Source organism: Leuresthes tenuis, unplaced genomic scaffold, assembly GCF_036924035.1.
Source record: "Leuresthes tenuis unplaced genomic scaffold, fLeuTen1.0.hap1 SCAF_18, whole genome shotgun sequence".
In the NCBI taxonomy this organism is placed as follows: domain Eukaryota; kingdom Metazoa; phylum Chordata; class Actinopteri; order Atheriniformes; family Atherinopsidae; genus Leuresthes; species Leuresthes tenuis.
In genome coordinates this window covers 4,441,812-4,458,066 of record NW_027325372.1, presented here as the reverse complement: position 1 = coordinate 4,458,066, position 16,255 = coordinate 4,441,812, and the positions used below count along the sequence as shown (strand labels likewise).

The 16,255-nt window shown below is 38.6% G+C and overlaps 1 protein-coding gene across 4 annotated transcripts in view; it reads left to right on the top strand.

Moving 5' to 3' along the window:
* The window catches only part of col11a2 (collagen, type XI, alpha 2), a 43,174-nt gene that overhangs the window by 17,586 nt on the left and 9,333 nt on the right, over positions 1-16,255 (top strand). The window contains exons 6-36 of one of the 4 annotated variants that reach the window (XM_072369825.1): positions 308-1,438; positions 2,741-2,860; positions 4,308-4,523; positions 5,720-5,773; positions 6,578-6,619; positions 6,861-6,923; positions 7,089-7,163; positions 7,561-7,647; positions 8,020-8,076; positions 8,305-8,358; positions 8,787-8,840; positions 9,160-9,213; positions 9,435-9,488; positions 9,620-9,673; positions 9,780-9,824; positions 9,950-10,003; positions 10,493-10,537; positions 10,670-10,723; positions 11,482-11,526; positions 13,308-13,361; positions 13,469-13,513; positions 13,699-13,752; positions 13,953-13,997; positions 14,138-14,191; positions 14,383-14,490; positions 14,863-14,916; positions 15,063-15,116; positions 15,266-15,310; positions 15,626-15,679; positions 15,903-15,947; positions 16,080-16,133. In XM_072369825.1, coding sequence (XP_072225926.1) covers positions 308-1,438; positions 2,741-2,860; positions 4,308-4,523; positions 5,720-5,773; positions 6,578-6,619; positions 6,861-6,923; positions 7,089-7,163; positions 7,561-7,647; positions 8,020-8,076; positions 8,305-8,358; positions 8,787-8,840; positions 9,160-9,213; positions 9,435-9,488; positions 9,620-9,673; positions 9,780-9,824; positions 9,950-10,003; positions 10,493-10,537; positions 10,670-10,723; positions 11,482-11,526; positions 13,308-13,361; positions 13,469-13,513; positions 13,699-13,752; positions 13,953-13,997; positions 14,138-14,191; positions 14,383-14,490; positions 14,863-14,916; positions 15,063-15,116; positions 15,266-15,310; positions 15,626-15,679; positions 15,903-15,947; positions 16,080-16,133 — 3,024 coding nt within the window. The remainder of the gene's footprint in view (positions 1-307; positions 1,439-2,740; positions 2,861-4,307; positions 4,524-5,719; positions 5,774-6,577; positions 6,620-6,860; positions 6,924-7,088; positions 7,164-7,560; positions 7,648-8,019; positions 8,077-8,304; positions 8,359-8,786; positions 8,841-9,159; positions 9,214-9,434; positions 9,489-9,619; positions 9,674-9,779; positions 9,825-9,949; positions 10,004-10,492; positions 10,538-10,669; positions 10,724-11,481; positions 11,527-13,307; positions 13,362-13,468; positions 13,514-13,698; positions 13,753-13,952; positions 13,998-14,137; positions 14,192-14,382; positions 14,491-14,862; positions 14,917-15,062; positions 15,117-15,265; positions 15,311-15,625; positions 15,680-15,902; positions 15,948-16,079; positions 16,134-16,255) is intronic. The other 3 variants (XM_072369826.1, XM_072369827.1, XM_072369828.1) reach the window with 3 other exon arrangements.

Sequence of the window (16,255 nt, the reverse complement as noted above, 5' to 3'; positions counted from 1 at the left end):
AATTCAATTCTGTTTTATTTTGAGCATCTGTCATTCTTATAGATGTATCCCTAAAGCTTAATCTTATGCTGTATCCAGTAATGCCTGCACAGTCTCAGTAAATCATCCAAGCCTGAGCCATCTTTATGTCATTGTTTCTCAAAACATCCACTCTTGTCTTTTTCTCTCTTTCTGTCAATCCCTTGTTTGTGCTTTTCATCCCCCTCCCAACCCCTCCATGTATCTTTGTCATCTTCTGCCCTTTTTTTTGTCAATATTCACTTCTACATAATAAACATCTCAACAAAACAATATTCACGGATATTAGAAGAAGGCACTCAACGGGAAAGCAGCCCCCACTAAACCCACCCTAAAAGCTAAACCAACTCCAGCTAAACCAGCCAAGACTGGATCATACAAACTTGTTGTCAAGCCACCTATGCCCACCAAAGCTCCCAAGTCTTCCATGGCCAAGCAGTCGAAAGCTAAACCCACTGCAGTGGCGCTCCTCTTGTCTAAGATCAAGCCAACAGCATCAGCTAAATCTAAACCAACAGTCGCTCCAACTAAGAACGGCAATGGTAAACCAGCTGCTGAAAAGAAACCAAATAGTACAGCTAAATCAAATGGCAATGGCAATGGAAAAGCAACTACAGCTAAATCTAATGGCAAAGCTGAGGCCAAGCCAACAGCCCAGGCCAAAGTGAATGGAAATGGCAATGGCAAGATTGTAGCTGAAAAGAAAATCAACGGAAATGGTAATTCAAAATCCTCAGCAGAGAAGAAAGCCAATGGAAATGGAAAGGCTACTGTTGTGCCTAAGACGAATGGGAATGGCAGTGGTAAAGCTGCAGCAGAAAAGAAACCCAATGGAAACGGCAAAACTACCACTGAGTTTAAAGTCAACGTTAATGGCAAAGCTCAGACTAAAGTCAATGGTGCGGCTAAAGCTAATGGCAACAGCAAACTTACTACTGTGTTTGAAAAGAAAGCTGATAGTAAAGGGGCTACAAATATGGCAAAAATTGAAACCACTACAAAAGCGAAGACTGAGAAAGTTGTTCAAGAAGTCAAGATCAGCGCAAAATCAGCTGCCAAAGTAGAAGCTACTAAGGTGCCAGCAAAAGCATCAAAACCAGCGCCTACAAAGATGACTAAATCTGCTGCTACCAAAGTTCCAGCCCAAGGGAAAGCAGAGGTGAAAGAGATTACCAAAGTTAAAACTGTGGTGAACAAAGTCCCTCTGGTCAAGCCAACAGTGAGCAAACCCACGAAGAATTTAAAAAAGACTTCCAGCGCAACAAAAGTAGCTCCAACAACTGCCTCCGTCCGGCCCACTCCTCCCAGACCCACAAAAACCAAGATGGACAATAATGACAAATCCCAGCGCCGACTTCTCCCACCGTTTGGCAAAACTATGCTGAGTGGAACCCCAGGGGTTACCAACGGTTATCAACAGGTACAACATGAGGGCTCATGTTTGGGTCGGAATGTCCAGAGTTGTATGTTCCATCTGTCCAGTCTCTGTACCAGCTGTTTCAATCATCCAGGATCTGCAACAAAAAGGTTGTAATGTTGGCAGGTTTTTGGGTCTCTTTTATGAATAGTTTGATCTTTTATAAAGTGGCCGGTATTCAAGTTTTGATGCAAATCCTTGATGATGCACAAGCTGATCGTCAGAATGGAAGTTGGTTCATAACAAGCAGACCGCCTTTTCTTCTTTTCAAATTATCATATCATCCTCATGATCTTACCAAACACTCCTTATGATATGATACAACGGTGCACATCGAAGCATGGCTGAATGTACAGTTTCAATGTTCTTTACTTGACTTCATACTGCTACCTTCAGGCTGCTGAAACTGGATCTCAGAACCTGAATGAACTTCAGACCTCCACCTCTTTCTTTTCAGGGAAACTATTAATCCAACAGTCAAATGAATGAGCATGGATTGCTATGGTGCAGACACTAAAACTTAGAAAGCACATATATTATCACACCACACATGTGCAACATAATATAACACACCTGTCTCTTTGTGTTTTCTTTCTGACATCTGTCTCCCTGTCTCTTGTCATATTTCTTATCAAATATGAATAAAGCAGCTTCACAGAAACTCCAGGCAAGCTTTAGAGATTCAATGTTATTATGTAATATGAGACCAACGTGTATCAACTTAATGAGATCTGAGGTTAACGGTCATGAGTGGATTCTGGAGAATTTGTAGTATGCATTGCCTGCTAAATTTAATTAACTGAGTCATGTTCTGTGAGGCTGTTGATTGGGGTTGTCTCTTTGTTTTCTAGTCTCTGGTGAAACTAGACATCCCGAAGCATCAAGCTATGATGTTTTTATCTCAGGGGATGGATAGATGCTCTCAGTCCTACTTTGAACAAGAGTAAACTTCCCTCTTTTCATTCATGAATCTTGGCTTGTGAGCTTTAAAAGCAAAAATGGTTCAACAATAAAATGAAAAGAAATTTCAACAATGGCTCTCAAAATCTTGCATCTGGCAAAATTTAAAGTCATTGATATTCTGAAATTTCTTTTCTAAAATGGATCTTTACAAGTTTTAAAATGTGAGTTGCCAATAAAAAGAAAATATATGTTGCTTCTGGCAATCACAATTTTATGATGCATTCCATTTTCTTCTTTTAACTCATCATCATCCAGAAGCAGATTTTAAGCTAACCCTGCTCTTCCAATCAAATCTGCTTACTTCCTTCCTGCTCCCTATTTCCTGTCAACCTGACCAATCAGGATGTTGACACTGAGCATTCTGAGGCTGGCCACACCACTACAGAGACTGATTATTACTATGAGGAGATGATCCCACAGCCAGATGGTGAGGTGATTGGAAAAGAAGAGATTACTGTACAGGTAAAAAGAAAACGACACACTGTCCAATGACACACATCAAGTCAGGAAATAGTCAAAGTTGACCAACAGAATATTCAACTTTCCATGATTAATTTTCAACAATGGATGGCAAATGTCCACATTAGATTAATTTGCACAGTGAAAATTCAACAAGATTCATCTTAGCAAAAGAAGCAGATATAATACCTGTATGATGGTGAGCCCAGTCTTTGTAGTTTAGCAAAGTAGTTAGAGCTCCGTGTCTTTGCACTTCACACTCTAACCACACATCACTGTTGCTGGCACCTCCAGAAGTAAATGCACCACATTCATCTGCTTCTGTCATCAAAGATTTTTATGTGTTTCTCCTTTTTCCTAACAGCAAGGTTTACGCTTTGTTCTCATCTCAAGATCTTTTGTTGATCCGGCAGTCATCTCGAGATGAGAACAAAAATCTTGTGAAAAGCAGATCCATGTAAGAATATTTGACATGCAGGTTTAACCACAGCAACAAAAGGAGATGAATATAATGCATTCCTGTCTGGACAGCAGATACTGTGGGTTACTTCATACCTCTTGATTGTCAGAATTTAAGAATGAGCATCTTACAGTTCTGATCTTTTAGTCCTACTTTTTTTTTATTGCAGATTATCTGCGTTAGCCCACTATGATTATCTTGTTTTGTTTTAAATTTTGATGCTTACATGTTTTGCTACTTTGGAGAAACTTTTTGTCGGGTAAGAAATATTTAGGCAAGTCACACACATGACATTATAAGGCTTCAGATTACTTAAATTACTCATTGATATTTTTATATCAGGTATCAGATCAGTATAATCCCACTGGATTAATATTTTTATAATACGTGGTAAGTATGGTACACAGTAAGATAAAGCAGATGTTTGCTTTGCATAGTACCACACCTAGCAGAAGCTTGTTTTCACAAAGTTTGTCATCGTTGGTTTTTGTGTGTTCAGACTACAGTCAGGACCTCAAAGTTAAGGTCCTGCTTGAATAGTCTCCTTTTCTTTTCATACCAATCTTAAATTAATTTGGAAGCAGATGATCACACACAAGCTCATAATGATGTGCTTTGGTGGAAACCTACTACTATAAGCTAAACTGTAGATGATTAACACAGAATAAACCTAATATAACATAATTCACCTGAACAAATCGAACTGGATCAGCCGCATTAAGGACTGACAGAGTCCAACAGTCTACCAGGTGTCTATTTTTTTCTGCCCCCATGTCAAAGTTTATTTTCCAAAAGGTAAGACTCACTTCTTTGTATATGCCCCTTCTTGTTTTAAACTCTATATTTCTCCTTTACTAATATTTCCCCATTCTGCATACTTCACTCCTCTTTACTGTTCCTTCCTCCTCTCCCTCCTCTGTCTTATTTTGCTTGATTCTCTCTTTCGGGCCTCTCTGTCTATCCTTTGCAACTTTAATTAATCCAACACAGCCCAACGTGGAACCAACTTTGGTGGGAGAGGAGGTAGATGCCACCAAGGCAGGCGGTGAGCGTGAAGAGTTCTTCACTGAGGAGTATGTGCCTGGGGACTTGAGCCTTAAGGAATACGACTATTCCTACAAAGACTACAATGATCCATTACCAGAGACTGGAGAGGTTGATGCCTACATGGGCCCCGCCTTGTCCGCTGTGACAGACGAGGCAGGCGTAAGTAATTTCGCTACAGAGAAACAAAAATCAGTTTCAACCCTTTCTGAATCCTAGTCTTTGTCAAATTGTATTCAGTCTTCTCTAAACTGACCTGTTTGAGTTTGCCATTCGTCAAAGGCCTATACAGAGAGGTATTTCTTTCTCAGGTATTTCCATGCTCAACTGTGGACTTTAAGGATAGATTTAAGGTTTTTAAGCCCTATAGAACTTTCAGTAGGATCAGCTGTTACTTCAATAATGGTTAACTAGTTAATGGTTAACTATTTACACATAGTCTCAGTGAACCTTTAGCCTATAGTGATGCTAATCTTATATATCGGTTGTTAAAATCTGTTGTGGCTTTATGCTGAGTGCACAGCTATAGTTCAAAATGTGTATAGTAGAAAAGTGTTATACACGCAAAGATGCTGATCACTGAAAACGTCCCAAAAAACATTATTTAAGATGTTTCTGCCATCAGGCCTCATGCACTGATCATGAAGAAGGTCTGAGGGACGAAGCTTCAGTAATCAATAAAGTTTAATGCACATAGAGCTGAAGTGTGCAACACTTATAAAAATGACCACCTTGGAATTAAGCTTTATATATTTCAGCTTTATACCAGGCAACCTCAATAAGTCAAAGAGAAACATTTCTGAATGCATTTCAAGACCTAGAAGTCAAATCAGTGGTTGAAATTGGCTTTATCTTAAAAAGTGAGTAGTGAGCGACTTAGGATCCCAGGAGGAGAAATGTAGTTGTTGTCGTCATAGAAGCTGTTGGGGATCCTAATAAGCTTAAGTAGTAACCTGAACTGTCACATACACTGCATAAAGAGGCATTCAGAAAAGTCCCTAATGCCATTTATCTCAGTGTATGGCTTTGTTTAGTAGTGTTAAGCCCAGATGACAGTCTGCAAGTAATGGACCAGCAGTGTGGAGAACTACATAGTCAGTGGTATTTGGAAGAAAGCTTATGCACCTATCACAAGCAAAACAGGTTGTAATTTTATCCCTCTTGATTCCAACACTTTATTACAATGTGGGTGAATTTTTGTGTTTTTTATTCTCAATGCATGCAGTCAAAATGCTGTCATATGCATTCATTGTGTGCCCTTATTTAATCCTATTATTTTTGTTTGTGTTTGGTTTATATGTGCACGTGGCTCTATAATGACTGTGCTCTGTTGTTGGCTACATGTGTGTTTTCCTCAGGCTGCTGTTAGAGGCCAAAAAGGAGACAAAGGAGAACCTGCTGTCCTGGAACCTGTGAGTTACTCCTTTTTTTCCTTCTAAGCAGCTCTACCTGAGCAGGTGCATTTAAACTCGTTGAGCCAAAGGAATTTGCATCAGTAACATTACAGCCTTGCTCTCTATTTCAAATAAAGTTGCTCATCATTCATGCACTGTATAAACAGTAATATGAAATAGATTTTAGGTTGTAAATACAAACAATGTAAACAGTTATATATTTATATATGTATATATAAAGAATGCATCTGTTAATGCAGAGCAGAGCACATAAAACCCAGTTCTGTATGGTGATTTAGGTCTCTCTGTTCTCTTATTCACTGTTTCCTTGAGGATGCAGCTGAAAGAACATTTTCAAACATCACTTATTAATAGGATTTTTAATTTCTGTTCTGATTTGACAAGAAACCAACATCGAGAAGCTAAAATTGGAGAACTATGATCTCTCCACCTTGTTTCTTGTCAGTATTTGGATCAGCTGCAGACTTTCTAGAAAAGCCTCCAGACATCTTAATAATAATGAATTATAATCTACAATATTATGAAGGTGAACAAAAGAAGTTCTTCAGTTATTCGGTTTAGAGGTTGTTTCCCTATTGTCACTGTTCAGCCTGAAATCCATACTGATGCGAGTCAAAGAAAAACTAGCCTGAAAAACTAGCCAAGACATTTTTCTGGTTTTTTTTATGAAAACTATACATATTCTGTCCCAAAAAGCTTTGTTTTTACCACAACTTAATGCCTGATTAATAAAGTTGTGATTTCTGCATTTTCTGCATACACTTGAATGTTGGTTTTTTAACTTTATTTTGACTTTTTCAGGGAATGTTAATTGAAGGAGCTCCAGGGCCTGAGGGACCTGCTGTAAGTAAAAGATAATCATTTATTTTTGATGAAAGACATTTTATGTTAATATTATTTTACTCCTGAAGTTTGCTTTTGTCAGTCCTCAACACATTTATTTGTGTTATACTGTAGTACAATGTGCTTATTGCCAATATTAGACAGTCCCTCTTATTTATTTCAAGGTTTGTGGCATGTATTTTTGTATTCGAATTTCAGTTCCTTCTGAAGAATATCTCTATTGTAATTCTGTCTTCCTCAGGGTCCTACTGGACCCCCTGGTTCTTCCGGACCTCCTGGCTCTGTGGGTGACCCTGGAGAGAGGGTAAGTCTTTCCCTTTATTCTAAGATGTGCAGGTTTGTCCAGATTCTGTGCATCAGCAATTCTGAGGCATGACTGGTCAATGCAGTTGAGCTTTGCAAGAGGCACAGTTCAATTCCTGTCTTTCCTCATTGTGCCAGCTTATCACTCCTTCTCTCCATCCTGCAGGGTCCTCCTGGTAGGGCTGGTCTACCTGGGGCTGATGGAGTCCCTGGACCTCCTGGAACTTCAGTCATGCTGCCTGTAAGTCTTTCAGTCCTCTATTAGAAATGGAATAGTGTCCAAACTGTCACAAATATGACTGATGTCTGCTTTAACATGAGCAAGTATTTTATGGATATCTATAAGAAGTAACACTGGCCCTATTTGATATCAGGTTTAATCCTGTTCTGTCAGTACATATAGCTCTGTTAAGGTTCATGCTGGCTTTTCTTTGCTACATAATGACTTATTGAATTCAAACCAATTGAAGGTTTCCTCAGCTGTTCCATCTACAGTCTATAAACATGTCATTCACATGTTATTCACGTTATTGTTCAGAACAGTATTCTTTGATAATTCTAATCATTGATTTAGTCACTGTCATTAGTCAAATCATTTTGCTTCATAGTCCTTATGCCTTTTTCTTTTCTTTTTACAGTTCCGTTTTGGTCAGAGTGGAGGAGATAAAGGTCCTGTCGTCTCTGCACAGGAAGCCCAGGCAGCAGCTATCTTGTCCCAGGCTAGGGTCAGTTACTGCTTTTAATTTGTATTTTCACTGTGCAATTAGTTTTTATGAAAAATTAACTTAAGTAGTTTAACTACACAACAAATATGATATTTACTATACTGCAGAATAGAATACGTGTACAACCATTAAGTTTAGATGATTGTCTTTACATCGGCATTAAAGTCAGTTATCATTGTCAGTGCATTAAGAACATTAATAAACAACAATAAAAAATGTACAATGTCAAACATCACGAAGGAAAGTATATTCATAACTTTATAGTAACATTGATATTAAACTGATACAGAAAAAACTGAACCTCAGAAAGTTCTCTGTATAAGCAGCCATGTGCCTCCATCTTTGTTGACCTTGAGACTTTGCTGTCTGTAGATGGCTCTGAAGGGACCTCCTGGACCAATGGGATTCACTGGACGCCCTGGACCCCTGGTATGTAACCTGTGAATTTCAACTTTACTTTGTTCATATCAAGACTTTGTTGTAGTAACTGTTACCATTTACAGATTTTAATCTCATGACAGGACTCCTGGAAATACTGTCTTGTTGATCCCACAACAGCTTTTATTCAATTTTCTCTCTAATTTTAAATGATTTAATCATTAATTTCCATTAAATGATTAGTAGTTTTTGTGATGAGGATTTTTTTTTATTTCACAGGGAAATCCAGGAAGCTCAGGTTTGAAAGGAGAGGGCGGAGATCCTGGTCCTCAGGTAAAACAGTCACTTCACCAAACTGAGCACTGACCTCACACCAGTGTTGAGTAAAGTCATGCACATACTGTAGAGGAAATGATGTTATTAACTGTTTTTTTTTAATTATTTTAAATAATATTGTAATTAACCCTTTATTGTGCAAGTTACCATATTTGATTGCTTGCCTAAATGCTTTAAAAATGAAGCCGCACATGCCATGGCAATAGAATAAAACTCAGGTCAGACTGCTTCACAATAGCTCTGACTGTAAGTAAAAAATAAAAAATGTCTTCTAATAGCCCCCAATAACACACTCGAGGGTTGAAACTTTGAATTTCCGAGTATTTCAGAGAGTTCTTTTTAAATGGTTAAACTTTCTCTGCTCAAAACAATGACGTGACGTTTCTGACAGGCATTTATCATGGGCATCTACTTCTTTTTGTCAGGGTCCCAGAGGACCACAGGGTTTGATGGGACCTCCAGGCAAATCAGGAAGAAGAGTGAGTATAAACAACCAGCAATTTTCATTAACTTGCTTGTTTTGTCTTTTTCACACATCTGAGGAAGAACTCATTACTCAGAGATGATTATCGTTATCTTGTGGAGTTTCATCTGAAGACAGGGGCTGTCATTCATAAGTTTTGTACATCCAGAAATTGAGGATAGATTTTACCAGCATAGAGGATCTTTTTGGTACTGCGTGAATGAATATTTTCCCAAACATGCCCTGGAACAACCAACACTGAGTATTTTTAAAGCGGTAAATGTGTCATGTTTACAGTATCACTTAAAAACATGTTCTCCATCTGCTGCTAACAGGGTCGCGCTGGCGCTGATGGTGCTCGGGGAATGCCTGGAGAGCCTGGAACTAAGGTACAGTAGTTTCTCTCTTCTCTCATTTCTTTAATAGACAGATCTGCTACATACACCCCCCCTAAACTCTTAGATGTATCTCTATATTTTGTCTTTGAACCACAGCTGTATCCAAATAAAAAAATCTCTAATGAGAATTAATGTATTAATCCCACTCGTGAGGTGTCTCCAGCTTCTGCAGTGCAGTGCTATTAGCTCACATGTCGGTGAATCTTTCTCAGGGTGACCGTGGTTTTGATGGTCTTCCGGGTTTGCCTGGTGACAAAGGACACAGGGTGAGTCAAACAATAAGAATGGGTTGTTCATAATTATTCAGGTAATACCCTCGGTGCTTTAATATGTGTTGGTGGGTGGTAAACAGCACAAGAATAGTATATAATATCCTTCCTCTCTTCCTTATTGTCAGGGTGACACAGGCCCACTGGGACCAGCAGGATCTCAAGGAGAGGATGGAGAGAGGGTACGTGCATATAAAAAAGATTCTGAAATATATTTTACATTGTGCCATTTCCTATCTCTTGATTAACACATTTTCATCCTCCTGTGTTGTCTCTGCATGTTTCCAGGGAGACGATGGAGACATCGGACCCAGGGGTCTCCCAGGTGAACCCGTGAGTGTTTCCATGACAACCAAGCAAATCCTGTCAGCTTCGTTGACATTTTTTTTACTGACAGATCTTCTCTTGGATGGGTGTTTCTCTCTAATTTGTCCCTTTGTCTGTGTGTCTGTCTTTAGGGGCCTCGTGGTTTGCTTGGGCCCAAAGGTCCTCCTGGAATCTCCGGACCTCCTGTGAGTAAAAACAAAAACCATAAACTTATCCCTCCCTTACCACATAGCACCCTCAGCATTTCCTGAAACAACACACTGTAGCTTGATATAACGTTAGGCTAACCAGTTATCTAAAAATGAGCATGTGAAGTTCCCACAGTCTTCCAGAAATAACACCGAGACGTGCAGTATCAGTCAGAGTTCAGATACTGGTCTCAATTAGACAGCCATGCCTTATATTCAGCTAAACTAGGGTTGCTTTACTGGAGCGGTAAGGCTTTGTCGTTCTATAAGTGCTCCACGGTCTTTTTTGTTTGCGTATTTTTGTTTAGTTTTGTTTGTAAAGTAAAAAAAATTATGCATTTGTTCATTTTCAAAACCTGACCAGGTATTTAAAGCAGGTATTCAGGGTTCCGATACCCACTGATTCTCACTATGTGTGCAGCTGTGTTTGAAATCTTTTGATTGGTCTCTATTCTGTGAAGCTTTAAGTTTATCCTCTCTTCTTAGGGTGTACGAGGAAATGATGGACCCCACGGTCCCAAAGGAAACTTGGTTGGTAACAGTTACTATGTCATAATGTAAATTATGTATGTAATCATCAGTCATTCGATAAAGATTAGTCTCCTTCTCTTTACCTTTTTTTTCTTTACATGAGTCAATATTTACCCTTATTTTATCTGTCAGGGTCCCCAAGGAGAGCCCGGTCCTCCAGGTCAGCAGGGAACCTCAGGAACTCAGGTGAGACAGTTTCAGCCACACAGTTGCATCTTCACTGATATATATACCTGTAGTTGGATGAGTCTGAATTCCCTTTTTGGGACATTACAGAACACCACGAGTCACGTGTAATGACTAATCGACTAGCTTTAATCACTGAGGCCTTTACCTGGGTGTTAGTTTGACTCAGGAATGCAGGCACACTGCTTTCTGTAAAGGGAAGTTTATAAAGGGAGTTTAAACCATTGCTCCAAGGCCTTCAAAAGTTGGTAAAACCCAAAGCTCCTCATGACTGAATAAGTTCACGGATCATTAGCTGTACTGCTATAGATTTTATGATTGTCTACTCTCTCTGAGTTGTAGAGCAAAGTTAGTTTGATTGAGGCTGCAGCCATTAAGTTAGGGTGAGAATGACTAACCTGGTTCCTCATATTGGTTTTAATAACCAAATCATCCATCTTATCTAATTATTAAACTCCAGTAAGTTTGTAAAATCAGAATTATTTCCATCTCTAACATTAGCATAAGGTCGACGGACTTCTTTTTCTTCCTCTATGTTACATCACTTAAATGCAATGTACTGTCATAACTGTACGACTTCATTATTCTGCTAAAGCCACTAAAAAATTAACAATATATTGCAAACTTGACAGTTGTATTAACTCAGTGTCTCAGAGTTGTTCATAAACACATGCACACAAGAGTAAAAGTGAACAGTATTATTGAGAATCTATTCAATATGTCGAGCGAAAGTCACGTTTTTTTGTTTATTTTTACAGGGAATGCCAGGACCTCAGGGAGCCATTGGACCCCCAGGAGAGAAAGTAAGAGACCATACAAATGTTATAATAGAAACTATGAAATATTAGATGTTTGAGAGCACTCTGTTTGCTCACCCTAACTCACAGTTTCAGTAAGTGATCCAGATCTGCACCATATTTAAAGGGTTCTTTCTTTACCATAACTCAATCTCTCCACCAAGTTTCACAAAGTAGTTTTTTTTCATTATTTTGCTCAGAGGTAGACAAACTAAAAGAAGATAACCTACAGTCAAAAATTAGAAAAATAACATCTCCAATGATAAAAGTTCCATGTAATATAAAAAATTAGCTTATTGCGTGAAATCTGTTCAGTCATGTAACAGAATGACCAAAGAACTTATTGATTTTAGTCAATAAACACTCTTGATTCATAATGAAGTGACATATATTAGGCAACATTTTACAGGAATTGAGTATTTGAAGTTATATTCCACAAAGGTGTCGTTTCTGCTTATATGTCTATTGAGCAGGTCATGATATGAACAGTTACAGTTTTATTCAAAATCTTATTTATCAGATTGCAAAAGTTAGATGTAACATAACATGCAGTCTGGAATGTTATAGATAAAAGTTTCTGCTGGACAATTGTTCCATATTTGTGTCTATCTTCAACACCTTCACCTTACAGACTCATAGCACTCTCATATGTATCTGTTAATAGACAGATAAGGGAGTGATTAATGTCATAGCAGGGAGGTCAAAGGTGTAGTGATAATGGCTACATTACATCTGAGGGAGCATCCTGCTGTTTTACCTGCTGGTTCATTACGACTTACTGGGACTCTAAAAGAACTTATCCATCATTTATGTAATTTATTACACTTTTGCTTATTATGTTGTGGCAAGTGAAAATGTCAGCTTGCAAAAGAGGTCTAATCAGTTACAGCCAGCATCTCATACTGAGTGAAAACCTCAGTGTCCATCACATGAAACCTGATTCGATGCATCCAGACACTGATGTCATTAGCTAAGCTTTTTGTAAACACTGCAGATAACTAGCCTGCCTCTGTGCACAGGTAAAACTTTGCAAGCTTTGTCTCTGGAATAATGGAGGTCAAAGTAGTGCACAAACTTCAGTTGAATTCCGCCTCCTTTCTGTAACAATAAACAAGTTTAAGACAGTGACATAAATTCCACCGTTTGAGAACACATGAAACACATGATTAGACCACGTATGTGATGCCTGATCAGGGCCTTTTTGTCTCGCTCTTAGTTCACCTGCGAAAGTCTTCCAAAAAGCTTCTGGATAACACGGTCCACCTCATTTACTTCTGAACTCAGAGTTAAGAATGTCAACCTGTAACCTGTAAACTAGTGATGTTTTCTCATTGATGAGGTTTTTTGTTTTTAGCAATACCAGCTGTTAACGATGCATTGAGCTACACACAAACACCACGGCAGTGTGTCCACAAAGATTGGACAGCACCATGTGAGACTTTAATGAGACACAGAGGTGTTAATAGGCCGTAAATCACTGCAGATTTAATCACTTTTTATACATCTAGTTACTTTGTTGGAGTTTTCTTTCTCTCTGAAATCCAACTTTGGGAAAACATTCCAGTTAGAAATTCATACTAGGAACTTAAAATGTAGCATACATATCTTAATTCCACCACTGTCTTTATTTGAGAAGAACCTACACAAGCCTGTACGTTTGTCAGGATGTTCAAGAAGAATGCAGATCAGATTTGTGATTCGTTAAGTGGCTGAAACCTAAATAAATGTTTTTGCATCTTAAATTAACAGATTTATTTAGCACATACTTACTGTATCTTGTTCTCCAGGGTCCTACCGGAAAACCAGGTTTGCCAGGAATGCCCGGAGCTGATGGCCCTCCTGTACGTTTGTCTTTAGAATTATTATACATCATTACAACTGAATTAATCAAATCCACCAGTACTGCATTACCTTCCTAATGCTGGAGCTCTCTATCTTCCTTTCGCAGGGACACCCAGGAAAGGAGGGACCTCCTGGCACCAAAGGAAACCAGGTGGGTGTCGATCCTAACTTCATCCAACATCAATTCTTTTTGTGACATCTGAAAGAGTTCAAAACTTTTACGGTCGTTGGTGTTAACCAGAGGATCTCTTTGTGGATTTATTAGTCGCCAAATATATTTACTTTAAAGGGTGTATTGCACTGAAAGCTCATCTTTTCTCCTGTAACCTCCTCCAGGGTCCCAACGGTCCTCAGGGAGCTATCGGCTATCCTGGCCCTCGTGGCATCAAGGTCAGTGAACTTAATTACTGCATTTTTTAACAATTTTTCATTGTATTTGCAGAAATGAGCAAAATGTTGTTTGATTATGAAATTATTTGTCAAACATTTTACTTTTCACATCTAGATAGACTGAACTAACTCAGAACATGTTATTTCCTGTGTGCTGCTTTCCATATCAGTGCATTGATGATGACGTTCTTTGATTGCAGGGAGCTCAAGGAATCCGTGGACTGAAAGGCCACAAAGGAGAGAAGGTAAGTGAATTTTAAGATATTAATGCCCCCTAACATGCATCATGGTTGCATGATAATGGCATGTGCATTCTTGGTTGGGAAACTATAGTAATATGTTGGAAAAAGCAAACAAGAAACATGCCCTCTGTTTTTTCCAACAGGGAGAAGATGGTTTCCCAGGAATTAAGGGAGATTTTGGATCCAAGGGAGAGAGGGTAAGATGGAATTATGGAACAGCTGGTTAGTTGGTGGATCATTGATAAAGATTATGGCTAGATGAATATGTGATGAATGGATTAACTTGTGTTAATCTTATGAATCATTCAAAATGTTGGCTCAATCTTATAACTTTGAAAATACGTTGAACATTTTTTTCTGATGGCTTTGTTTTGCATCTCACTGGCAGGGTGAGGTTGGCGTCTCAGGCCCAAGAGGAGAAGATGGTCCAGAGGGGCCAAAGGGTCGTGTTGGACCCCCTGGTGAGATTGGACCAATTGGAGTTGTTGGAGAGAAGGTATGTCTTATTCATCACAACAAGATATTTTCAAAGTGTATCATTTCCTCCTTTGTTATTAGATTAAAGGGCAGTTATACTGAAACTTGCTTCTAAATGTTTCATCTACAAATATGGTGTTTCCCCAAAATTTTATATATTTTTTCCAAAAAAATGGTCATGAATTTGGGGTGGAAATGGCATTTTACTGCCCTCTTGTGGGTGTATTTTACTCTAGTAAAACAGGTGTGACACCTTTATATTTTTTAAAATTATTCCTCTTGAGTATTTAAACAACCATAAAAAGTAACAAAGTAATACATTTCATCGTGTAACAGGTCATCAAACACAAGTACAGCAGTTATGATTAGTGATGTCATCACTGTGTTTCAGGGTAAACTTGGTGTACCTGGACTTCCTGGATATCCTGGAAGACTAGGACCCAAGGTAAGGGACACATATGTACAGCATCTGTTATTTACACTTACAAATTCACAAATCCACACAAATTGGTGTTTTTATGTGCTTTAGTGGTCATGTGGCTTCTCCGGGGTGAGAATAAGAGCTGATTTTCAGATTATCTTCTTTTTTAGGGCTCTCTTGGATTCCCCGGATTCCCTGGTTCCAATGGCGAGAAGGGGACAAGGGTAAGATATTAGTTAGCTATTGTGAGACTTTCAAGGTCAGTATTAGGAATTCAAGCAGGAATCACATTGAGATTCTCCAGAGAAGTGATGAAAACTGATGAATAAAAGTGATGAAAACAGTTAGTAACTTTCTTCTTTTTTCAAATCAGGGTCTTACTGGAAAAGCAGGACCAAGAGGACAAAGAGGACCAACGGTACCTTTTCTAATTTACTAATTTTTTAAAAGTTACCCCACTCTGTCTATCTGTCTGTCTGTCTGCTCAGGTATTAGATAATAACTGAGCAACAGGCATAAGAGCAGACATCCACCTGTTTGACCTCTGACCTCATGCAGCATCGCTGATGGATGAGACTGCAGAGTTAGAAGTTAAACCAGTGGAGATCAGCATAGATATGATTTTCAGCAGATGTTTAATTCTATCAAATCAGTGTAGTCACAGGTGGTATCAGATTTTAAACGTTTTTAAGAAGGTTTTCCATTGCTAACACTTATTATTTGTACCCACCAGGGCCCCAGAGGGCAGAGAGGGCCGAGGGGATCAACTGGTAAACCAGGAGCGAAGGTTTGTTTGCACGTTACAATATCTGCTGCTAACTGTTCTGAAAATCGCTTTTGAATTGTTGATCATTTTGTTATAATTGTTGTTAATCTCATCACTAACTTTACTGCTATTAACATGATATTATTATTCCCTATATTTCTACAAATATTTCAATAAGAGTCTCAAATTGCTACATTTTTTAGTCTAAACTTGTTTTTTTCGGTGATATGTTTGTTATTAATAGGGAACTTCTGGAAGCGATGGGCCTCCTGGACCTTCTGGGGAGAGGGTGAGTCATTTTTCATGACCAAAGCATGTCCTGCTGATTAGATCTTTATTTGAACATTCAAATTTAAGCCATAGAGATTTTAAAGATAGCTCTTCATGTTCTCATTACATCATATCTTCTTGTCTCAACCAGGGATTGCCTGGGCCTCAGGGAGCCAATGGTTTCCCAGGACCAAAGGGACCTCCTGTAAGAAAAAGTTTTGATACCAGCTTCTAATAGACTCATTGTAGATGTTATTATTTTAAGGTTTTGTCACTTTAAAAAGATCATTTTACTTCCCTCAATTGTTGTCTCAAGTTTAAAGATAC